Below are 25,717 nucleotides of genomic sequence, written 5' to 3'. Positions count from 1 at the left end.
ATTATTTATTATTGAATGAATGAAAATAATGTATCTCTTGTATTATGAAGTCATTTTGTTGGAAACCAGCGTAGAAGTATTATAACTTTTGTTAATAAGCGATTTGCATCAACCAGAGGTACATAGGATCCATAATGAAATCTACGTATGATTTGCATATAGCATCTAAACCATTTATATAACACAAGGAGACCTTCACCACTCAGAGGCGTTTTTTTTAGGACAAAAGTGGATAATACCTTCGGGAACTCACTTACTATGTATCTGGATTTGGCATACACAATTGACTCTAGAGGAGAGCTTAGGCCACTCCCAAGCCCCTTATCCACAGTTGACTCTAGAGGAAAGCTTAGGCCACTCCCAAGCCCCTCATCACCTGGGGCTATGTTGGTGTCAAAGTTTCACATTAGTTAGGAGATGAGGGTCTTGGTTGTTTATATAGTACAAAGACATTCTCACCATCTAGAGACACATTTTTAGGACAAAATAGAACGAACAATATCTTTGGGAACCTACTTACCAATTCATTGTTTTAAAACCCAGACTAGAGGGCAACCCGTTTTGCTGTCTGGGTTACGGGTAAACCGATTGGACCGATGACGTCAGTGACAATTTTATTTTTTAAAAATTACTATTAATCCCTCAAATTTTAATATATTACAAAAATTCCCCTAAAAAGTTCAAAGTAGTCCCTAACATTTTTATTTATTTCAAAAATACCCCTAAAAATTACCAATTAATCCCTAACCTTTTGACATATCTCCAAAACACCCCTATAAAATAACAAATTAACCATTATAATTTTGAAATATTACAAAAAACTTCCTAAGCCCTGAAACGGACCTGGAAGCTGCCGGATCCCGATCGAACCGGTAGATCCGGTCTGGTCCGATTTTTAAAACAGAGCCTACCATATGTCTGGATTTAGTATGCATCAACCTCGTAATATTAACTTCGACAAACTAATCTAATAGTTTTAGAGCTGTTCATGGTCATAGGTATAATCTTTGTTAAAATGGGAAATTCGTGGCTGGCTCGGAAACGATTTTGACGTCAGATACGGAGTTGATGCTGTCTGCATATAATAGCTTCAACTTCCAGAAATGTTGGATTAAATTCGAGTAGAGAAAATGAACATCGAAATGTTTAATGAAACCGACTACTTTCTTTAATTTACACTTCACAACTACATCATCGTACAGCCTCAATTGATGGGTTGCCATTTTCAATTGTGCAATCCCTGGTCCAAAGAAGAGCATCTTCGAACGCCAGCACAAATCTCGATTGGCATATTATATAGAATCCAAAAAAGATCACTGGAATTTTACCCTCCGTAGTTGGGAAAACTGTAAAGTTAGCTAGGAAAATCCCTAGTTAGTAAATACGGATACGAGAATTTTACAGATATGATGCGATAAATTGTGAAAAATACGTTTGTAAAAATTGGTCATAAAATTCGAATACAGAAAAAATATGGTACGGGTTTAATACGGTATATTATCAATAATATATTTTGAAAAATACGGTAATATCAATCCTAGTTTTAGCAATTTTCATAGGCCATTTGGTTAAAATCTATACAACATTTCAAATATACGGGTATAGCAAAAAAAGGGTATGATAATTTTACGGGTATGATACGGCAAATAGTGAAAAATATATTTGTAAAAATTCGGCAAAAATTCGGATACAGAAAAAAATATGGGAATAATTCACGAATAATGCGACTAGACTAATAAAATATGACAGTTCGCAAATAATACACGAATTATATGAATACGCGAATTTACTAACTAGGGAAAATCACACCTTGATATAAAAATCCTAGTTCTAGATGTGTCCGAACGCATTAAATTACAAAGACATACAACAAGAGTCATACCTTCGTAACTATGGAACATACGTAGAAGGCAGAAATTCTGCTTCTTTATCTTCTCCCTTGTTCGTGTATTGGAAATCTTTGTTCATTAGATTGAGTTTAAGACCTTTTATCATCCGCAGGCAAATAGTTTTCGAGTCCGTCATTAGTTATGTTCATTCTTGAACACTGTGAGTGTGATCTCAACTAAAAAGCTAGACGGATTTGAAAGAGGTAACCGAGTATTAACTGAACGAGAAACGGTCAAATAATCATGCCGGCTACTTAACTTTCGGTTAAATAAGAGGAATCAACACCAAACTGTCGATGAAACCTTCTGTAACTCACTGGAGGCTCGGAAAACAAAGAGAAAATGTATAGAAATATCCACCAACAAGAAAAAGAAATAAAGGGGTGAATAGAAAAACTCCCAAACATTTGGCCATCCCAGAAGGAAAAGGACTCGATAGGCGTTAACAAAATTTGCAAAAATCGAACCAAACTAAAAACACCAATTAACCGAAAAAAATAATTCGATTACAGTTCAAAAAAATCAAAAAACCGATCTTTTAAACCTCTATATATATATATATAATTTTTAATATGTATTAATGTTTAATTTTTATTTAGATATGTATTATTTATATTAATAATTTAATTTATTAAAAAATTAAAAACAAATTTATCTAATAAAAAAGAAGAAAACCAATTCAAAACCAATCTTTTCCGATTCCCTTTTGATTCAATAATTTTCACTAATAAAAAAACAGTTATGAACACTCCTAAAATAGTATCTTCATATGCATCATTATTTCAATGAATCATTTCAAGAAGATTATTTAGTTTCAATTTTCCCTAATACAAAGGTAGCATCCTCGAACCATGGAAATACATACTGCCATGCCAATGTCTCCAGAATTCTACTGTACAGTTAGCAACGGAAATCACAAAAGGATCCCAGTTTTACAGGCATTTTATCCAAACACCACAATCATTCCATAACTAGCATTGAAGAAGCCCATTATTTATAAGTCATAAAGGGAGTCCGAGTCACTACAGCACGATATTAAACTCCATAATATACACTACAGTGGTCTATAATAATCAACATCTCTAGGTAGAGAATGCCTAAAGAAACTAGAGTCGCCAACATTTAAAATGATTTTACGGTGACGGGCTAACAGATCTTGAAATGGACCTCGAACTTGCACTGGCACTAGGACTACTCATTGAAGAGCCCCGAGAGAAACTTTCACGTGGGTCTACCCTCTTCGATGCACGAGAAATGCTCTTCCTTGGTTTTGGGGATACGGTCCTGGAGTTGCTCCTTCTCGAGATCCTTTGTCTAGGCGAGAGACTGCGTGAATAACTTCGCCTTGAGCTAGTCCTCTTCCTGGGAGAGATGCTACGTGAATAGCTTCTCCTAGAGTTTCTCCTCCTAGGTGGTGTAGGACTAGGAGAAAATGAACGATATCGATGTCTTCTATCCAGTGATTCATACCTGTGGTCGATTGGGGAGTAGGAGCGATCGCGCCTTCTATAGTAACGGTCCTTGTACCTATAGTCGTATGGAGAGTAGGAGCGATCTCGCCTTCTATAGTAACCATCATCGTACCTGGAGTCATATGGAGAGTAGGATCGGTCACGCCTTCTATAGTAGCGATCATCCGGTGACCTACTGTAAGGTGAACGAGAGCGAGAGTAGGATCTGCGCCGGCTATAATAAGGTGAGTAGGATCTCCGCCGACTATAACGAGGAGAATAAGACCTCTGCCTACTACGGTATGGATACGGAGAATGAGATCTGCTCCTGCTTCTCTCCGAGGAATATTCAGGAGACTGACTAAGGCTCCTGCGGTAAGGAGAGTAGCTAGGAGATCGACGAGAAGGAGAATAGCTAGGCGTTCGACGGCGAACTGTACCAACAAAAGTGCCGAAAGATCATTAGAGATACAACCATCCATTGGTAACTAAAAACGAACAGAAAACTTATTTAACATGGTAATGATCTTACCACGTATGGTTCTCAGTCCCAAATACCTTCCTGGAGTAGGAGTTCGTCCTCTTCGCCTCCGTGCCTGCAAGAGATGCATAAGAACATCAGATTACTAAACAACCCTTAAGAATAAAAAAATAAAAGATGATACAGTGAGGTAAAATCTTTCTTTCCCATCAATTTGTACATATATGATAGAGACATGAAATATCAAATCTAGATCAACTGTAAAATAGGTAATTAAAACAACATGGCAATAACAAAATAAAAGCAGCACAACATTCAATTGCTAAAAGAAGAGAGAAATGCAGGGCATACAACCCTAACAGTCTGATACTTGTTGATGTGTTTGATTTGTTTGTTTGTTAGTTGTATGACTTTTGGAGTTTGGCGAAGAGCTGCCACACACAGCTAACCTGCTGCCACAAAAACTTCAAGTGGAAAGAAGCAAACTTTTTTCAAATTCGAAGAACCAATAACAAACCATCCACAATTCTAAAATTGTATACAAAGAGAGCATGATCCAACAATCCATATGAATCAACCATTAGCAATAACAAGCCCTCATGAGAAAACTTTTACCTTCTCCACTGTAATGACACGACCTTCCAGAACAGATCGATCCAAGTACTTGATGCACCGATTAGCCTCCTCAACAGCAGCCATTGTTACAAACCCAAATCCTCGAGACTCTCTTGTCCATGGATCAACCACAAGGTGAACATCAATCACCTGAAAACGAAATCAACCAACACAGAAAAAGCACACCCACATAGCACAAAACAATGATTCAAAATTAGTTGAACGTTAATATAATCAGAAAGCACAAACAATAATGCTCCCTCCAAGCAATGCAAAATAGTTAAAATTGCAAAAATCCAAACCTTTCCCTCGCTTGCAAAATGTTTTTCCAGTTCTTTCTTAGTGATCCGTGGTGACAATCCTGTTACATACAAGTTATTACCAGGATTTTCCACATCACGTGATAGGCTCCTTGACCTTGAATACGAACTGCTCTCTCTCCTGTATGGAGAAGGAGAGCGTGAATACCTTGACCTCCTAGAGTACGACATCTGCAAAACATCGAAGTAGAAATAAATAACTCACAGTCAAACGTAATTCATCCATAACAGAAGCAGCCAGCTTAAATATTCCCCGAAAGAAGAACCCGGTCATGTTTTATTGAACATTAATTCTATTCCTCACCTCTGATATCAATACCTTAAATTTTGCAAGCTAAAATCTCTCTCGAAGAGTTCTTTCTAATTATGTTTTTTTTTTTTCATGAATTCTCATATTCTCTCAGGATAAAACTTTACTTCCAAAGATCCAAAGATAGAACCACTACACAAAAAAGAAACTTATAATACATCTTATTACAGTAGTATCATATTTCATACTCAAATCTTCTATACTTTCTCTTCAGGTTTCTTGATTACACGTTGTTGAAATTTATGTATTATAATTCTTATCCAATTTAAAAAATTCCTGTTAATGGAGACACTAAAATAATTCAATTGGTCACATGCAACGGAAAGATAATAATTAAAAAAATAAATATATATTGATAAATAATCGAACAGCTGAAAAATAGAGAAAAATAAACGACTAGAACATAGAACAGTCCAAAATATAATTAACAATATTTAGTCAAAACTAAAAATCTAGAAACACCACCATCTTTCTTCAGACAATTTCGAACACAACCAAATTTCGAAATTCAAAAACTATATTGAAGACAAGCTACAATGCCTGGTTTTACAAAATTAAATTCAAGATTCAACCATCAAAGACCGAGAAAGAAACAAGTTCTTTGAATTATTATAAAGAAGTCGTTAACTTACCATATCAAGCGAAAAAAAATGGGTCTCCCTCTCCTCTCCTCTCTGTACGCACGTATCGTGAAAATTCGGTAAAGTTAGAAATCGCCCGTAAATTCTCGATCTCACACGAAGATACCATAGAAGAAGATGAACAGCGAGACGCTTTATCTGACTTTAAAGAAGTTTCGAGAGCACCGGACGTGAATCTACATTTAATTCTGGTTCGAAGACCCTTTCGAGCCCGTATAAGCGGGTAGTCCAACGATAGCGTGCCACGTGATATATATAATCTGCTGCTTCTAGAATTTTGATATTGCATTTTTAGATTATTTAAATAAAATAAAACAGTAAAACAATATTTAAAGAATTATAAAATTTGTTAATAAGAATTAAAAAAATAAAAAATCTACTTTAATAATATATCTTAATAAATATTTAAAAATAACTTAATTGTGTTATTAAAAAAATTATAAATTACAAATTACAAAAGTCTGATTAAAAAAAGGGTCAACTAAAAGAAAAAAATAAGAGATAAGCCAAATTTTGAATAGTGCAAGATGAGATCTTTATTTCTTAACGTGGCTTCCTGTGAATGGTTCCGTAGGGGAGCATGGAGGATCTAACGGACATAAATTAACCTACAATGTCAACCATACAATCGAGGCCATGAAAATCCGCTTGCTGTGTTGGATCAAGAAAATAATATTTAGAATTAAAAAAAAAAAATAGCAAATATATTATTTCATTAATAGTCATATTTTACACTGATACTAGACATAAAGACCAAACGACTACCCAAGATTTGTCGTAACGACAAAGTGGTATCTAAAAGATTTAGAAACGACAAACAGGTACCTTCCGTCATGTACTGTTAGTAATTTCTATTTGTTAATAGTGAAAAGACTAAAATGCCCTTGAAAGTTTGATATTTTAGTTTTTTTATAAATTTAAAAATTTCTAAAAAAACCCCTAGGTTTGCTAATTTAACTAAATATCCCCATATATAAAAGTTTGTTAAATGACAAAAATACCCCCACCACCTGCAATGCCAAATTCCGGCCATCACCGTCGGAATCTGGCCGAAAATTGCGTTACGATACATACCCGTCGGATCTATGTCGTAACGCGTCGATCTGGCCGGAAAAGTCCAGATCTGGCCGTCGAGGCCACAAAACTCCTGTGGCCTCGACGGCCAGATCTGGCCTTTTCCGGCCAGATCCGTGGCGGATTTGGTCGAAAAAGGCCAGATCGACACGTTACGACACAGATCCGACGGGTCTGTGTCGTAACGCAATTTCCCGGCCAGATTCCGACGATGGTGGTCGGAACCTGGCACTGCAGGTGGTGGGGATGTTTTTATCATTTAACAAACTTTTTATATATGGGGTTGTTTAGTTAAGTTAGCAAACCTATGGAGGTTTTTTTAGAAATTTTTAAATTTATAAAAAACTAAAATATCAAACTTTTAAAGGCATTTTAGTATTTTCACTATTAACAAACAGAAATCACTAACAACACATGACGGAAAGTGCCTATTTGACGTTTTCAAACTTTTTAGATACCAATTTATCGTTACGGCAAGCCTCGGGTATACGCAAGTCGTTCAGCCTAGACATAAATCACCCTGTATGGTCGAGTAAGATTCCAAGTCTGTTTAAGAGGTCTGAATTCAACTCACCTCAATCATTAACTTGAAAACCATTATTGTATTCGTAAATCATTTAAATGGATACTTATATTTTAAAAGTGAAAAAAAAAAAATTGCCCGCTGAGTAAATGTAAATATTATTTCTCTGAAAAATGGACCTCTGGTTTGTTTTTTTATATTTAATTTGAATTGATTAGAAAGATTTGAACATATCATCTTGTGACAATCTTTAAGAAAAGAAACAAGAAAAACAAACTTGAATGCTGGACCCAACCGAGACCAGAGGAATGAAGAATTTTTCCAAGGCTTCAATCAAACTAAAAGCAGCCAGCATGTTAGTAAAACAAAAGAATTGAATGCCTGCACTATCAGATGTATTTTAAATAATTGTTCTTCTGGTCAGTAATGATCCAGTGATCCTAAGTATCATTTACTGGATCGTTCTCAGTCAAGCATAACTTCCTGCAAAAAGTTCATTGATGAGTCTCAAAACTGAAGAAATAAATCCATCAGGCACTGGTTACATTCTGGTAAAATGCCCATGTAGAAGCAACAAAATATTTAACAGCAAAACAATGGCCACTTTGAGTCAACTGACCAGAAATTACAACACATAGAGCTACAAACACCATTGTGGGGTAAGTTTCGCTACTGAGACGGTCCTTGTGGTGCAGGAACTGGTGGAGCAGACACTGAAGGGGCTGATGTCGAGGGTACAGACCCTGATGGTGGGGGTGCAGACACTGGGGGAGCCGACCTTGGTGGAGCAGAATGCTGAAACTGCTGTGTCATTGGTGGCGCGTTTGGCTGCGGCATTGAAGACTGATATGGTGGAGGGTAATGTTGATATGGTGCCACTGGACGCATGTATCCATAAGGAGGATAAAGATGTTGCTGATATTGCCCATGAGGAGGTGGCATGGGTGGATAATTATAATGCTGTCCTTGTTGCTGCTTCTCTGGACCAGACTTGCTCTCACCTTCCCCGGATGGAACAACTGCACCCATTCTTTGAGGATCCATGGATGGATAATAGGCTCTTTCCTGCTGAGGTGGAGGAGGAATATTGAAGTACGGCGTTGGGGCAGCTTGGTCTTGAGTGCCAGGCTGTTGATATTGATTTTGCTGCTGAGATATAAGTGAACGGGGCAACATCCCGCTATGAGCAACTGCCTGCTGCCTGGCTTCATCTGAACCTTCTGATTCAGGTCTTTGTGTTTGGGGTTTACCCCACATCAGCTTCAGCCTCAGACCCTTTATAACTAGTTTGTTAGACAGCTCTTCTGCAGCCTTCTCTGCACCTTCTCTTGTTGTGTAGGTTACAAAAGCAAATGCTTTTTGTGGATGCATCTTTATGGATTCAATTTCACCATGGGCATAAAAGTTATCCCTTAGATCCTGTTCAGTGACCCTTGCATCAACTCCACCCACATAAAGGGTTTTAATGCTTTCATCCTCAGGGGGTTCCAGAGAAGGCATTTCACCAGCCTTATTGAGTAGCTTCATTGCAACTGGGTCGTTCACTCTGCATACATATTAGAGAAAAAAAAGACAAAAAGACATTAGTTCCACAACTTGAACATCACATGCAAGTTTGCTAAGAGAATGTGTATGTGTTTTTTCTTGCATGCAAGTGATTCATAGAGATTTTGCAGTAAACTTGTGAACCTTAGGCCTGCATCTCTACTACAGCACCCCAAAAAGTCAAGGCAAGGTGAGGTGAGGCACAAGACAATATTTGCTTTTATTTATCTTTATAGGAAACCAAAACAAGAGTTAATGGCACAAAGTGTTATAACAAATTGGTTATATAAGATAAACTCTTCCCCAAAATCAAATACCAGTTTCACTAATGTCGAATCCTGAAATAAAGCAAAGACTAGCATCAATGACAAGGTCCATACTATAGTTCTTGAAATTTTAGTTCTCTTTTTTTTTTTTTGTTGGGTAACTGGAAATTGTATTAAAGAATGAAAAAATACAGCCTGACAAGGGAAAAGATCCCTTAGGAAAGGACCTCAGACAAACCCCAAAAGTTCAAACTACACAAGGAACTGCGAATAAACAATCCCAAAAATCTCAGGATGCACACATCAAGGAAACACTAAACAGACCTTGCAGCAGCATCAACCACAATAAGGAAGGTTAGCATATAGACATATATATCCTATCTATCTTCCACCCAAAAAGAACCCACAGGGCAATAAAAAAAAGTGGTGTCCTTGCAAATCAGATCTGTACATCTAACAACCTGAAAATTAATATCAACAAGCCACCTTCGGCCACCAATAACCCAATCATCAATACAATCCTTCCAACATACAAAGCAGGGAGTGGGGACATGGGAAATTTGACCAAAATAAGCAGTTTCCAGCAACTGAGAAAGAATGCTGCTGGGCCAAATGACATGGTCAGATCTCCCAGTTTCAACCCACAAATCACATCCAAAGCCCAAACAAAAATAAAACAATGCAGCACCCTGATACTCCAATGAAGGGTCAGCCAAAATAGATCCTCTCTGAACACCACACAGCTCATCCAACAAATAGCATAAAGCAGGAAAAAAACAAAAAAGCATGAGTGGAGACATTTTTAGTTATGATTTTAAATCATCTGGCATTCTTATAAAACTATAAATCAATGAACTCCTTAGAAAAACCTTTATAATACCAAGCAGAACCTAAGACTGTTCATCGAAATAACCAGGTTTCACTTGGCACAACTGCTCCCATAAAGAATTGTCTGGGCAACAGCCAAGTGGTTGCCAACCAACTAACAACCAAACTCAAAAGTCTAAAACCAAAAAATGAAATCTAATAGCCACTTGAAATCCAATGGCCGTAATTTCCAAAACAGCAATGAATCTAATGGCTGTTGCAAATCACATCAAAGCATAATCCAATTATTTTAGAATCTTAAAAAATCATGTTAAGAAAACAAAAAGGAATGAGGAGAAAATAAAATAAAAAAATAAAAAGCATAGGTGTGAGAGATCAAAGGAAGAGGTAATCAACATTGCACTTACCCATAATAACGATCTTTAATATTTTGCTGTGACAACTCTCCAGTTATAGGCATTTCATGCCTATAAGGGCACTCAGCACCTCTTGTGCATTCACCACGAACATAAAAACTGCATACGTGTGCTCTGTTGCGCTTGTAGTAAGGCTGTGTTCTTTGAAGCTTCAGGATGGTATCATTTGGACGTGCCTTCCCATACGAGGACTCATAATCAATACCAGCTCTAGCCTGCAAGGGGCAATGATCAAATCAATTCATAAAATGAGGAAAGACATGAGGGTGATTAAAGCCACCAAAAAGAAACCAATTAAAGAAATCTTTTTTACTTAGCCAAGAAACTGTAGAGCACAATTGAAAAAAAAATTAATAGGCATCTTCCATTAAAACTAAGTCAAGCAGGCATAGAATTCATAAAATCGAAACTGTCCTAATATAAGAGTCCTGCCAATAAAGGAGAGAGAGGGACCAGCAAGCCATACTTTGAACTGCTTAGTTTTGCAAAGTCCCCAATATTTTTTTACCCCTTTTAAATATACATATTTAGTCCGTACATCATGCAGAATTGTACATGCAAACAAAAAGCGATGCATAGTAATCCATGCCATTACCATCCATTCTCCTAAAGCCACTCTAACTAGAAGCATAGTGATACTTGTAGAAATTTAAACATGTAAAAGCCTTACATAAAAGCTACTAAAATTAAGTTTGACTTGTGAGTATACATACCCTACGATCATGCTCCTCAGCAAAGTATTCTCTGTTCACATCACTCTTAGGAATGGCATCATTTGAATTGATGCTGAGAGCAGTATCACGAACCTGAACAGGCAATCCATATTCCAGATCCAGAAGACATACTTGACAAACATTTTTCAACTTACTGCATGTCTGGCAAATCTCAGTCTTCTTAAATCTTGCATCACGACCAGGCCTCCACCTAAAAACTGTAAACGGTCGCGTGCAGATCTTACACTCCTTATCATAATCTGCTTTTGTCTGCAATTGAAACCAATCCAACATTATCCAGTGTAAAACTTAAAAAACTAAATTCATTTACAGATAGAAGTATATAAATTTTTATACACCCATTCAAGCTTCTTAACAGCCAATATTATACACGCATTGAGTCTTAAAGATTCCAAACCCAACTTGACATCGCTATTATCAGCCCAATATAAACCTAATTACAATCTTCATATATCATATATGTGAAAAGGTGAGATGAATACAATATCCAAAAAAAGTGCATCCTGACAAATTTCACAGAATGATTTCTATTACATAAGCTCGTAAACTAATGCAACAAACTCGTACAGTTACTAAAAAATTAGTTGCCCTAGACTTTCCAAATTGTAAGGGTCTAAATACGATGCTGGCCGGTAACATTACCGGGCCGGTACCATTCCATATGAACATTAAGCTCAGTTTCTACGCCTCCAGCAACCTGCCGATCCTGGTTAACTGCAGTTTTCCTAATGATTTATATTCTCTAAAAATAAACTAGAATCTGTACACGAAAGGCAAGGGCAAAAGTAAACCCTAAAGATGAATTGAGATTGAGTTAAGGGTAATACCATTCGCACATACGGGTTATCACCAAGACATGACTCACAGATTATAGGAAAATCAGAACGTTCCCAACCATCGGCCTGGTGATCTCTCAAAAATCGGTGCGCCATCTAAAGTATCTCTCAGCCTCCTTCACTACTCTCTCTGGGTGCACTTCCAAACTTGTGATTTCAACTTACAATAAAGAAAAACAATATATAACTTAGGAAATTAGGGTTTGATGCGAAACTTTTGATAGAATCAAGTTCTACTAATCAGCTAGGACATGGTTCTGTTCCTCTTTTTTGTAAATTGATGAAGGGTCTGCGTCACCGCCCGCCAGAAGATTGGCTTCGTAACCAAGAGAATTAGAGAAGTTGAGGCCTGAGGGCTTTACCATACGTATGGGAGACTTTTTTGTTTTTTTTCCGTATATGTATTTGTTTTTTATTTATGAGGTCATAATTAGCCTTTTTTTTAAATTATGAGAAAATTAGATAATATTTTTGGGCCGGACCTATATTTCTGAAGCCTGTAAAGTTCGGCCCTAGGTCCGCCCAATTTTGGGTAAAAATCACTATTCCTAATTTCTGAGCGGAATGGAATACCGTAATTCTGACAACCAAACAGACCCACAAAATCTTCTCAAGTGCGCACACAACAGAGACACTGTGTGTCCGTACTGAAAAAAGTAGGCATTCAACAGTTCTTCCCTACACTACACTCAAACCCGTGAAAGTAAAAAATAAAACTTTGAATTCTAAGAACAAACTCAAATTGGAGTCTACCGACAGTAAATGGATCGGATCCAGGCCTCGAACGAGCTCGCTTTCCGGGTCGGATTCTCCGGTCACAGTGGCCATCTCAGGGTTGAGCCTCTCTACACCGTGGAAGACCGCTCCGACCCCATAAAGTCTCTTCCCGATTTTATCCTTGTAAGTTCTTATTTTTTATTAAGTACTGTTTTTCTTTTTGAAATTTGCCTCTTACATGACAAATAAATGTCATTTGCGCTCCACTTTGAAGTCGTATTTTGTGTCATTTGGTTGAGAAATGTTCTTGTTTGTGTCGTTTTTAGTTTGAATATAGTGCTTTTGTTGCTTAGTTAGCTTGCACTTATATCCTGTGTTTTTATTTTTTTAATCATATGTTTTAAACACTATCCAGTTAAATGGTTTTAAGAATCGATAGAGCCTTGCAGCATTTGGTTTTGAGAGTATATAGGATTCTGACTGGTGAAATTGAATTTTAAATTCTAGAATAAGATGAATCATATAAATTAGAGTGAAGTAAATTTTTGTTATGAGTCATAATATTTTTTTCTTTTCTCTCTCTCTCTCTCTCTCTCCTTTTTGTTTTTGTTTTTTTTTTTTTTTTCGTTTTGTTTTATGTCATATAAAATTTTATCACCAAATAAAAAGAAAGAAGAAGGGGAGGTAATTATCTCTCTTACCGAATGAATTGTCTTTGTTATTATAATGAATGCATTGAATTGTTTTGGTCAAGTTAGTTGGTAAAGGCTTGGACGCCATTTTGTGTATATAGGAGGTTATTGTTTCTGTTACAAAATGATTTGTGTTTTCTAATTCTAAATTACATCCATGTATATCTCAGCCCCCTGCGTTTCCTAGGGAAACTCCTGAATCAATAAAGGAGCATATAGAGGAGAAATATCTGTCTGTGGGATTGGATGCTGATGAATTTTCTCCAGCAAAGGTTGGAAGGCAGTGGGATTTTGATTGGTTTGGTATGGCCAAGATACCCCTAGAGCCATCTTTGCCGAGGTCTGTTGTTATCCCAGTATGGGAGGTGCCATACCGACGACAAATGAAACAAGGGAAATGGGAACCAAATTCAGTACAGGTACAACAGATCCTTTACTAATATTTGTTCTTACTTAACCATAGGGATAATTCAAATAATTGGATTTGCAACTATGTTCTTGTCTTATTGTGTCCATTTAAACTGAAACACAGAGCTAGATTTTTAATTCTGCTGTTTTGAGTTTTGACAGAAGAATTAATGATTATCCTTGTTACCTACTTGTTTCTAACTTCAGCTAGAGAATTGGCTTATTGTATTGTTTTAGGTGGATGTGTCAGAACTGATGTTAGGATCTCAAGATTCTGGTCCGTTGCCACGCATGGCTGGACCGGCAAAAGATTTTGTGAGAGGAAGCATCAATAACCGTCCTTTTCGTCCAGGAGGTTTGGAGGATTCCCAATCTTTAGAGAGGATTCTTCCTGATGGTGCTTCTAATGGTGAGTGGGTGCAAGAAATGCTGAATGGTGGTCCTGTTCAGGTTGTTCCTCCAAGCTTTAAGCAAGGAGTAGACTTCGGTGAACTCAAGGTAATTTTACTTTATGTAAGAATCAAAATGAAAAGTCATCCTGGAAACTGTGTGTTCTTTTTATTAGTAAAATTAATGATTTTAATTGATACAACTTCTTTTTTTTTTTTTGACATTACCTTTTCTGAAGGCATATCCTTCTTCATGGAACATTTACACAGACCAGGATCAAAGGTCCTTCGCGAGCTCATCAGAAGAAAAATTGGTTAGTTGTTGGCATTATCATTGCACCATCTATCAGTAAATAGACTTTAGGTTTACTATAAACTAGGACTTGCTATTTTCATCAAACACATGGAGTTCCTGTGTATGTGCTTCAAATAGAATAGCTTTCTAAAAATAGATCTCATTTATCGTCTGAATTGTTTTCAATTAATTTCCAATATTTTGATGTGCAATTGCAGAATGAGTTGTCTGTACAGTTTGATGATTTATTCAAGAAAGCTTGGGAAGAGGAAGTTCCAGAAATAGAAAAAGATGGTAAGTATTGTCTGACCCTTGTCATCTTCTTTGTGGATTCATCTTTATGTAACATTGATATATAGAAAATGTCATGAGCTCTGCCTTGGTTTGATTGGGCTAATGGGAAAGAGGGCTGACCTATTCCATGTTAAGAAAATTGCATACGCATAAGTTTGGCCATGGTTCGTTCTTGACTTGAATGGTTGAGATTGCCTGCTTGCTATGAATTTGATATCCTGGTGAGGACCAGGTTGTTAAATTGACATTCTTATAGCTTAGCTTCTGCTTCTAATTTCTGGCCAGTCAACAAATTGTGGGAGCATGCAGGATACATTTGGTATCTTCAAAGTCATTAACAGCACACTGCGTGAGCTTGAATCATATTTAGAAATGGCAATGCATAGTAGTCAATGAAATGTATATTGTTTACCTGGGAAGAGATTAAAATGCCCTTATAAGTATTGTGGAGAAACTATACTTTATGTTCATAATTAGTGCATGATTGCAACTTCAGATTTTGTTTTTTGGTTCCTTTATGTACTGGTAGTTGCATGGATAATTTCATAAGTAAAATGGTTCTAACCTTGATTGCCCTTGTTAATACTCTTCCTTTACACTGTGAATATCGTTTAGGAAGATAAGTGATAACTTGGAACTCTTGCTCAGTGTGACTGTTTTCTACATGCAATTTCATCTCACAGCTCCTGAAGCTAGAAGGTGCCCCATAAATCTTGAGAGATTGGTTGCCTAATTTAATCAAACTTTCACCTCTTGATGGAATGAGCTATAAACATGTCATTCACATGGCAATATTTACTGTATATTTGGTCTCAGGAAAAAGTGGTGTTTAAACAGATTTGGTTTTCTGTCCTTTTTCTTCTTTTTTGCCCCTTATATTACTACTGTCTTTTAAGGTCATCTGTCAGAAGCTGAGTCTGTTGAGTTGGATGCTGAAGTAAATGAGGCCAGTGGACTCAGCAGTGTGCAGGAGCCTGATCTATCTGTATTGGATGAGATATTATTGGTTGACTCAAAAGGCTCAACATCAATATTGGATGGTGGTGGTCAACAGCAGCAGAAGGAGGTAATTGGCTTAAAGTTGTATAATATGGAAACTTCCTCCCAATTGACCTATATCATATCTCTTACTCTTTGTTTGTTTCCTTTAGTGGTTTTGATATGCTTCTGGTTGATGAATTCGTTTCTTGGCAGGCCTGGGCTGTTAGTGGAGGCAGTGAAGGAATTGCTGATCACTTTTATGAACTTGTTCCTGACATGGCACTTGATTTTCCTTTTGAATTGGATAACTTTCAAAAGGAGGTATTGGTTATGAAACTTTCTCCTATCTGATATTTATGGAGTAGATCAGTTGTAGTTAGATTTGGGTTTTTAATTTTGACCTAGCAGATCAGCCATTGATGAAAATTTGGCCTTTAACTTAAGGGTGTGGTTTTTCTACTGTTTTGTTTGCTTGTATCCTTAAATAAAACTGCATGTGCCGTAAGGTGGACAAAGTTTGTGCTTATACTGTGTTTCAGGGATGCCTTACTGCTTGGTCACATAAGTGACTCTGCAAGTCCAGAATATCTCCAATTCTGTTTTCATTCATTCTTAAAATCCATCGCTGTCTTACTTCTTCTTATCAGTTACTTTGAGTTCTGTCATATTTGAGAAGCTCAAAATTTTTGGTGTTATTGGCCTTAAAATTTGTTGGAGGCAAATTTAAATGGAGAATCAGAATCTGTATCATATCTGCTTGCTTTCTCTTGTGAAGTAATCATGGAAATGTTTGTCTCATGCTGCTATCTACGATTTTATCTAGTGGACCTAGTTTTATCCATGTCTTAAGCCTTCACATATAGCTCTAACACTTTGTCTTAGAGGCAACTCTAAAGGTTCTCTTATATGCAAATTACATACCATTTGTTTTTTTTTTCAGGCTATCTACTATTTGGAAAAGGGCGAGTCTGTTTTTGTTGCAGCTCATACTTCAGCTGGAAAGACAGTTGTTGCAGAGTATGCATTTGCTTTGGCATCAAAGGTATGACCTGAATCTTCCAATTGCTGGGTCATTCTCCAATCATATTTTAGATTGGTTGAATACGGTCTTGTCTATTTTGATGTCTGGAATTTACGACATTCTCCCTTCAATTGTTCTATGATTTTTATAAATTCAATGCTGTTGTTAAATGTATGCAGCATTGTACAAGGGCTGTGTATACAGCTCCTATCAAAACCATCAGCAACCAAAAGTATAGGGATTTTTCTGGGAAGTTTGATGTTGGCCTTCTCACTGGTGATGTTAGCTTGAGGCCAGAGGCTTCTTGTCTCATCATGACCACCGAAATATTAAGGTCAATGCTTTACCGCGGTGCTGATATTATACGTGATATTGAATGGGTAAAGGGGTTCGTTTCTTGTGGTATATATGTTTTTTAAATAGCAACATCTCTTATCTTTTGATTGATAAAGTTCTTTCATTATTGCAATTTCTTTTATCATTTTACTGAAATTCCTTTCTTTGCTTTTCTTTTTCCTGCATCTATGAAAAGATAGGTTATATTCGATGAAGTGCACTATGTCAATGATGTTGAAAGAGGTGTTGTTTGGGAAGAAGTTATAATTATGCTTCCAAGGCATATCAATATTGTTCTTCTTTCAGCCACGGTACTTACTTCTTTGTCTCATTCTGATTGAATATTTCAGCAGGGATAAATTACTGTCACTACTATAGTTAATTACTTTGATTTTTTATCTTAGCTATCCAAGTTTGGGTCATATGGTTTCTAGAGCAGTATCTGTTACTTCAAATGTGATTGGAAGTATGTAAAGCATCTATTTTTTTTTTTCACCCTATCCTCAATCCCCCAAGGTCCTAACCTTGTTTAGTGAGATTTGATCTCAAGAACCATTGTGCAATGACGAGGGACTAGCACTTTACCATCTGAACTAATTAGCTACCATCGTATGAAGGATCTCATTGCTGGCTCCAATATGTAAAAATCCTGAACACAGATGAAGGGATATTGCAATAAATTATTCTGGGTGCTTGTTTCATCTCTAGCTTTATAGTTATTGGTCTTTGTCTGCTCTTCTTTAGTTAGAGCCTTGATATGGCATAGCATAAAGTGTTCTTTCTTTATTTCGCAGGTACCAAACACAGTTGAATTCGTTGACTGGATTGGTCGAACAAAGCTAAAGAAAATTCGTGTTACTGGGTAAGTAGTTACTCTTTATGATAATTGAAATTGAATTGACTCTCTCGAATTACGAATTTTGATTCATTGTCTTTGAATTCTCCTTTTCTTAACTTTCTTCCCTTAATTATATGAAGCTGGAAGATATTTATACTTAATATTTGTTTATTCACTGTAACCACTTTCTCCTTTTTGGATATGTTTCTGTTATTAGGACTACCAAAAGGCCAGTTCCTCTGGAACACTGCCTATTTTACTCTGGAGTTTTCTACCAAATATGTGAGAATGAAACTTTCATACCCGAAGGGTTGAAAACTGCTAAAGATGCATTCAAGAAAAAGAATTCAAGTTCAGTTGGTGGTGGTAGTGGATCCTATGCTGGGTTTTCAGCAGGTCGTGATGGGGTTCGATCTCAGAAACAAGAAAATCATAATCGTGGTAAACAGAATAAGCATTCTGGTCCCAAAAATTCAGGGAATTTCTCTGGGAGTGGTTGGGTGAATCATAACAATGGTGGTAGCCAGAACAATTGGGGTTCAAGGAGATCAGAAGCTTCTATCTGGTTATCGCTTATAAACAAGCTGTCAAAGAAGTCACTATTACCTGTATGTTAGGTTACCTCTTATAACGTAATTTTATGCTGGGGGCTTCTGGTCATATGCGAATGATATTCCATTACTTCTCAGCATTTATCATTTTTTTTTTCGTTTCATCTGTTTTTTTTTTTTTTTTTTGAAATATGGGAAATGAAGAAACACAAAGAAAATTTTTTGAATTTAATTGCCAGTGAATTTTAAAATATGGTTTTTTGGATGAAAACATCTTTCTGGGAAAATGAAGTGGAAAAAAGAGCCTGCCCAGCATGTTTTTTGTATCATATTAATTACTACTGTACAATAACTATTCCAGTTATATACAACAAAGAGTAATGCTACCTTTACACCACTCATTTACACCATTTTTATTACATCATGATGTGGCATATGTTACAATCATACAAATTTTTAATATTATAATAGAATTTGTGTGGTTGTGGCATATACCACATCATGATGTAATGAAAATGGTGTAAAAGAGTGGTGTAAATGTAGTATTATTCTACAACAAAACTGTCATCACTTTTTACCTCTTATGTCTGTGAAATAATAATATCTAATATTTTCTACAAATAACTACATCTAATGTGGTCCTTGTTTACTTGTTACCATCAAGTGCACGCATGTATTTTTTGTTCATTCATTTTGTGTCCAAGGAAACTTTCGAAAGCATGTCCTTGGGTTTTTCTTATCTTGTTATATTTTGAGCATTTTTACCTTGACTTATGTGCCCAGGTGGTTATATTTTGTTTCTCTAAGAATCGCTGTGATAAATCAGCTGATGCCTTGACTGGCACTGACCTCACTACTAGTTCTGAGAAAAGTGAGATAAGGATTTTTTGTGACAGAGCATTTTCGCGACTAAAGGGTTCTGATCGGAGTTTACCACAGGTTTGCTGGCTTATCGAAAGATTTTTCTTAATATAAACTACTTGGAGTTAACATATATTAATTTGATATATTATATAGATTGTCAGGGTACAAAGCCTCCTTCGTCGGGGAATTGGTGTCCATCATGCAGGGTTGCTACCAATTGTTAAAGAAGTTGTTGAAATGCTTTTTTGTCGAGGTGTGATTAAGGTAAGGTTGTGTAGTCTCTCATGAAGGATCAATAGCCGCATCTCTAATAATAACACTTATACTGTTTTCAAAAGTAACAAGTTTCCATGCTAATGCTCTTCAGAGGTTGAGCATGTTGGCAATTTTATTTTATAATTTTTCTTTGCAGTGTATTATAATAAAGCAATCATCCTTGTTTCTGCATGCTATTAGATTATATTGGCTGCTTGAGATATACAAGTCATTGACACTTGTCTCTATTCTTGCTATAGGTTTTGTTTTCAACAGAAACTTTTGCTATGGGGGTTAATGCCCCCGCCAGAACGGTGAGTGTTTGATATGCTGCTAAATTTGAAATACGTTCAATGCTAGCTAGATATCCTTGTAGGTTTATCATCTGTATTTGTCTATCTTCTATACTTGGGATACTAATTTGTTTCTAATTAATGTGCATTTGAATCCCTTATCATTTGACCTATCATCTACTGAGAGAAAGTGATCCTGCTACAGTAGAAACAATCTGCGATGTATCAAGATAGTTCATTTGTGATTCATTTAATTATTGAATTTTTATGGGCATGAAGTCTGAGCCCTATTTCGGCTTGCTAGCTTTCAAAAATTGCTATTTGTTTTGGGAACCCTTGTTGCATGCACTAGAGCTAGTATTGTTTGTCCTTCAGAATTAGTCGGTATGCTATGTATGTTGAAATGTTGTAAACTAAGTACTGTGGATAGTGTTTGTGCTGCATAACAAATTAGCATAATTTGTTAATTGGAACGCATCTTTTTACCAATATGTTCCATTACATGACTGCAACCTGTTGTAGCTTGTATGTATCATAATGTCTGACATGTTCTTATATCAATTTTGAGTGTCCTTGAAAATTTTTGTAGGTTGTTTTTGATACTTTGAGGAAGTTTGATGGCAGGGAATTTAGACAATTACTTCCTGGTGAGTACACTCAAATGGGAGGTCGTGCAGGCAGAAGAGGTCTCGATAAAATTGGTACAGTAGTTGTAATGTGCCGTGATGAAATCCCAGAAGAGAAGGATTTAAAACATGTTATAGTTGGAAGTGCGACCAGGTTGGAATCTCAGTTTCGACTAACTTATATAATGATTCTCCATCTTCTTCGTGTTGAAGAATTGAAGGTAAAATTAGATTTTGAACTGGATAGAAGCTGTTAGTTTGAATCTGCAAGCATTTGTTGCGTTTATGCACTTTTTGGAAATTTTGGTGTTAATCGTTCCTAGCATTTTGTCCTTGCATTAATTATCTTCAGTTATTTGGTACATTGTGCGTGGGAAGCAGACCTTTGTAATGTAGATAATGTCCTTTTCTTTACTTCGTCAAATGTGCGTGTCACAAACTCACATGTTTGCCTGCTGCATGAGTCATGTGTGATAATTACTTTATCCGGGGTATTTCTGTACTAACATAGTTAGGTTTGTAGCTTTATGATATAACTTCTTGATTATTTTTTTATGGGGATGCGTCATAGACGATATGTTATCTTTTCAATTTGTGAAACTTCTTGCCTAGGCATGGTCAGAATTTATTATCGACAAATTAAAACCCTTTTGCATTGGTACAAGCTTCTGTAGAATCATACAGCTATCAAGATGTAGCTCACATTGCCTATTATTGATAATTTGTAATTATGACCTGTCAAAAAAATTAAAAGAAAAATTTGTGCATAATTCTTTATAGATCAAATCGTCATGAGTTCTGGTGTTAAACAATATTTTGTAGTTTATTTTAAACAAACTTCAGAAGATTCTGTTTGGGTTGGGCTGCAAGTAAACAAATGTCATTTTGGGTTTATTGCAGCCACGGTGAAATTATTGCTTTGTAACCATCTAGAATTTAATAATTATTAACTGAGGACAATTTGGTCTTTTGTTCTCTCTTTCTCTCTTTTAATAGTATTACTCTCTTAAATATTTATATTTCTTGAAACCAGTTACCCGTTTGTCATTTTACTAGTGTTGACTGGGGACTACAAATGCAGGTGGAGGACATGTTGAAAAGAAGTTTCGCCGAATTCCATGCTCAGAAGAAACTTCCTGAACAGCAACAACTTCTGATGCGAAAGCTTGCTCAACCAATAAAAGCTATCGAGTAAGTTTAAGAATAGTAGAATCTTGATTAATTTGACAATTAATGTTTTTCACTCAAGGAATTGGTGCAGGTTCTCTTATGTGCTAGAACCCAGAAGACATTTTGTATCTTCAACTGTCATTACCCTTTACTTATATTGTTATAAAGTACAATGACAGATTTTATTTTCCTGTTTTACATCTTTGATACGAAGTGATATGCAACGGTTATATGTCTATGGAAACTTGATGGTTTTTGGCTTTATATCAAAATGTGATTTTTGTCAGATTTGCTTGTCCTAGATGATGTGATTGGATGACTTTTACTTTGCCATCTTGGTTACATTGGGCAAAATATCCTTAGTCTATGTATTCTTCTTGATTAGCATGATTTTATAAATAAACAAATGGTTGTTTAGGTTTTTCAAACACCAAAATAACAGTATATCGTTAATACATCAAAAGAAAGAGAAGGACCAGCAGAAATTTTTACAGCAAAAAATAAAGAAGCATGTACGTCTAATAATAGAAGTTTCAGCCCTTGTTGAGTATTTTTCCATGACCAGGCTGTTTTCATATCACATGTTGTGAAGTGGGGTAGATGACTTGGCTTGTAAAGGTTTGATTATGCCATTGATCATCATGGATGTGAAAGGACTATTGTCAAGTGTGTTGATAGTACTCATGAGCAACTGCCTCATGTTTGCCTTTGTCATCTCTTGTTTAAATTATTTTCATGCTGAATCCCTGCTCTATAATTACGTTTCAATTATTAATCATCTGTGATTTTATAGCTAATCAAGCATCACTGTTTCTATATAGATGTATTAAAGGTGAACCGTCAATTGAGGAGTACTATGAGATGTACTCAGAAGCTGAGAAGTATAACAACCAGATAACTGAGGCAATTAGGCAGTCACATTGTGCCCAGCAATTTCTAACACATGGAAGGGTGGTAGTTGTGAAATCAGAATCTGTGAGTTCTTACATATCGTTTTTAAGTGTATCTCCTTACAGCCTTCTATGTCAACTAGGATTCTAGGATTTGTTTACATATTTATTTATTTTTTAATTTTTTTCATTTATGGACCTAATTATTAGTTTGGCCTTTTGAATGATTTAGTAATATGCTTCTAGCCTGCATTAAGTATTTCTGTTGGTAAAGATATTTGTTCTTAAATGAATTTTCTTGATGACTGATGTTTAATCTCACTAAGCGTTCCTGTTCTGGAGCTGGAACTAGTCTGAAGGGGCAAACTTTGATACTATCATCTCATGTGGTGGGTTGGTTTTAGATACAATGATTTTGTTATGTCAGGACAAAGAATGAGAGAATTGTGATTATTAAGTTTAATGGCCAGTAATTTCTTAGTTCAGTTTTCTATGCCCTCTGATTTACCTTATACGAGGAAAAAAGCAAGATGATATTTTTTTGTCGGCTGCTCGTACTTTAATTATACTGTAGTTGATAGTGACTGTGAAAAGTTGTTTCAGTTCAACTGTTCTTTTATAGTTATCGCTGCTAAACTCATATCATTGATTATTCACAGGCTCAAGACCACTTGTTGGGAGCTATTGTGAAAGCAACAACTTCAGGCAGTAATAAGCAGTACATAGTTTTGGTGCTGAAACCTGATGTACCATCAACAACACAGACTCCCTTGGAGAAAAAAGGCGGGAATTTCCCACAAGGTTATTTTATGGTACCAAAATCAAAACGTGGTCTCGAAGATGATGGGTATTTTGCTGCTCCTACTTCTCGTAAAGGCTCAGGGGCCATCAACATAGAACTACCACACCATGGTGCTGCTGCTGGAGTGAGTTATGAGGTCAGAGCAATTGATAGTAAAGAGCTACTATGTATATGCAAGCAGAAGATAAAGATTGACCAAGTTCGGCTTCTTGAAGATGGCAGCAGTGCTGCCTTCTCAACAACAGTTCAGCAGCTACTGGATCTGAAATCTGGTGGAAATAAATATCCTCAAGCCGTTGATCCAGTAAAAGGTATGGCAATTTATTGATGAGTGTAATTATTGATTTTTGGATGAAATACATATATTCTTGCTGAATATGAAGCCAATTATGCTTGTAAGATCTTATTGAGACCTTTGTTTTGGCTTGTGGAATGACACAAGGAGATAAAAAAGCTTTAAACAGTTTCTTGTCTCTGGTTTTTCTTTTTGGGATAGGGTTGGTATAAGTAGTCCCATCTTCCCCTTAAGATTTGCCTTGGTGATATTGTTTTAGATTTGAAGCTGAAAGACATGGAACTAGTGGAAGCATGGTACAAATGGAATAGCCTAAGGGAAAAGATGGAAACAAATAAGTGTCACGATTGTATAAAATTGGAGGAGCACCTTAAATTGGCCAAAGAGATTAAGAGACATAAAGAGGAAGTTAACGCTTTAAAGTTTCAAATGTCAGATGAAGCTCTTCAACAGATGCCAGATTTTCAGGGACGTGTAAGTTTTTGTAATGTCGGCAATGGTTCTTCTTTTACTGGTGGTAATCATCTCATGGTTCATTTGCATTACTTCCTCTGAATATTTTAAGCTTTCTTGCAGATAGATGTTCTGAAGGAAATTGGTTGTATTGATGAGGATCTTGTAGTTCAAATTAAAGGTCGTGTTGCTTGTGAGATGAACTCAGGGGAGGAGTTGATATGCACAGAGTGTTTGTTTGAGAATCAACTGGATGACCTGGAACCAGAAGAAGCCGTAGCTATAATGTCTGCTTTCGTGTTTCAGCAGAAGAATACTTCTGAACCGTCTCTCACTCCTGAACTTTCTGAGGCGAAGCAAAGGTTAGATTCTTTATTCATTCCTACTTTTGTTCTCTCTACATCTATAGTATCTTATCGTTGGTTTTTCATTACACTGTTAATAATGCATTATATTTATCTGCTATCTAAATTGGTGTAATGATTTTTCATTCTAATCCTATTTGTTATTAACTCCAGATTGTACAATACGGCCATAAGACTTGGGGAGCTCCAAGCCCATTTCAAACTACAGATTGATCCTGTGGAGTATGCCCGAGAAAATCTCAAATTTGGTCTTGTTGAAGTGGTTTACGAATGGGCAAAGGTTTTCTTCTTGCAAACACCTTGTAATCTAGTCAGAGCCTTTATATATGGTTTGTCATCTTACACACATCTTCTTTGTGGCAGGGTACACCATTTGCAGATATCTGTGAGCTTACAGATGTTCCTGAAGGTATGATAGTTCGGACCATCGTCAGGTTGGATGAAACCTGCCGCGAATTCAGAAATGCTGCAGCAATTATGGGTAATTCTGCGCTTTACAAGAAGATGGAAACTGCTTCTAATGCAATAAAGCGCGACATTGTGTTCGCAGCCAGTTTGTACATTACTGGAGTTTAATTTTGCCACACTTTTCCTTCCAGGGAACATAATTTTCTTCTTTTACTAAAGAGTGGCTGGCTTGATGTTCTGAAATTCAATAGCTTCTCAAATGTTTAGTAGAGTGTTCCTCTTTAGTTTGTCTCCATGAATAGTCAAGAGCAAAGGTCGAAACTTTGTAATATTTCAATACAAAGTTATATGACAGAAGATGAATTAAACAGTAAAAGTGATGAGTTTGACTTTTATATGTGTTCTTCTATTTATTTTTTGTCACATTATTTTGTATATAAATTTTTGTAAGATTTTTTTGTACACGTAAAATATTACTCTTTCAAGAACAACTCAATGAGAGGTGGTTTTACATGTTTCTCTACAACAATTTCTTCGTTCAGAAATACTTACACAATTGCTCTTTTACACAGATTTATTTTTTAACCCTAAGAGATAATTAAGTCTTTAAGCATTTCACCGATTTTTGGAAGGTACTAAAAATTCTTCCATTTAAAGGGGCTTTGAAATTTTTATTTTTTATTTTTTTTAAATGTTTTTAATTATTTTAGAAAATGCTACAAAGTGACATTAGATGTACAATTTTAGGTTTTGTTTTTTATTTGAACATCTACGATTTAAGTAGGAGTAATAGCCGTGAGTTGTTGTATCAATCTTTTCTAAAAATTAATTGAAATACGTGTAAA

The 25,717-nt window shown here is 36.1% G+C and overlaps 4 protein-coding genes across 5 annotated transcripts; 1 reads left to right on the top strand and 3 right to left on the bottom strand.

Annotated features, from left to right (window-relative positions):
- Window positions 1-2,909: 2,909 nt before the first annotated feature.
- LOC116113225 (serine/arginine-rich splicing factor SR45a-like) lies at window positions 2,910-4,054 on the bottom strand. The gene is made up of 2 exons (XM_031399376.1): window positions 3,873-4,054; window positions 2,910-3,774 (listed from the first exon to the last, which is right to left on the bottom strand). The coding sequence occupies exons 1-2, from the start codon at window positions 3,949-3,951 to the stop codon at window positions 3,023-3,025; spliced, it is 831 nt and encodes a 276-aa protein (XP_031255236.1). The 5' UTR covers window positions 3,952-4,054; the 3' UTR covers window positions 2,910-3,022.
- A 143-nt stretch (window positions 4,055-4,197) lies between these two features.
- LOC116113226 (serine/arginine-rich splicing factor SR45a) lies at window positions 4,198-5,880 on the bottom strand. Its single transcript, XM_031399378.1, has 4 exons — window positions 5,699-5,880; window positions 4,739-4,927; window positions 4,437-4,586; window positions 4,198-4,285 (listed from the first exon to the last, which is right to left on the bottom strand). Exons 1-4 carry the CDS (start codon window positions 5,699-5,701, stop codon window positions 4,220-4,222), a joined length of 408 nt encoding a protein of 135 aa, XP_031255238.1. The 5' UTR covers window positions 5,702-5,880; the 3' UTR covers window positions 4,198-4,219.
- Window positions 5,881-7,773: 1,893 nt separating this feature from the next.
- LOC116113216 (zinc finger CCCH domain-containing protein 40-like) lies at window positions 7,774-12,297 on the bottom strand. Its single transcript, XM_031399367.1, has 4 exons — window positions 11,921-12,297; window positions 11,073-11,342; window positions 10,351-10,574; window positions 7,774-8,850 (listed from the first exon to the last, which is right to left on the bottom strand). The coding sequence occupies exons 1-4, from the start codon at window positions 12,023-12,025 to the stop codon at window positions 7,974-7,976; spliced, it is 1,476 nt and encodes a 491-aa protein (XP_031255227.1). The 5' UTR covers window positions 12,026-12,297; the 3' UTR covers window positions 7,774-7,973.
- Window positions 12,298-12,584: 287 nt separating this feature from the next.
- LOC116113214 (DExH-box ATP-dependent RNA helicase DExH11) lies at window positions 12,585-25,295 on the top strand. 2 transcript variants are annotated; one of them, XM_031399364.1, is made up of 23 exons: window positions 12,585-12,829; window positions 13,509-13,757; window positions 13,984-14,244; window positions 14,375-14,449; window positions 14,649-14,724; window positions 15,633-15,790; window positions 15,919-16,026; window positions 16,646-16,747; window positions 16,906-17,106; window positions 17,263-17,373; window positions 17,857-17,924; window positions 18,118-18,508; window positions 19,235-19,390; window positions 19,469-19,579; window positions 19,831-19,884; window positions 20,453-20,710; window positions 21,571-21,680; window positions 22,481-22,634; window positions 23,209-23,662; window positions 23,906-24,120; window positions 24,223-24,461; window positions 24,618-24,744; window positions 24,828-25,295. In XM_031399364.1, the coding sequence occupies exons 1-23, from the start codon at window positions 12,692-12,694 to the stop codon at window positions 25,038-25,040; spliced, it is 4,029 nt and encodes a 1,342-aa protein (XP_031255224.1). In that variant the 5' UTR covers window positions 12,585-12,691; the 3' UTR covers window positions 25,041-25,295. The 2 variants fall into 2 exon arrangements, with proteins under 2 accessions (XP_031255224.1, XP_031255223.1); XM_031399363.1 differs by having other exon boundaries at window positions 15,621-15,790.
- The last annotated feature ends 422 nt before the right edge of the window (window positions 25,296-25,717 follow it).

Source organism: Pistacia vera, unplaced genomic scaffold (genome assembly GCF_008641045.1).
Source record: "Pistacia vera cultivar Batoury unplaced genomic scaffold, PisVer_v2 Contig675, whole genome shotgun sequence".
In the NCBI taxonomy this organism is placed as follows: Eukaryota; Viridiplantae; Streptophyta; class Magnoliopsida; order Sapindales; family Anacardiaceae; genus Pistacia; species Pistacia vera.
The sequence above is the reverse complement of the archived record's forward strand: the minus strand, read 5'-3'. Positions and strand labels throughout refer to the sequence as shown.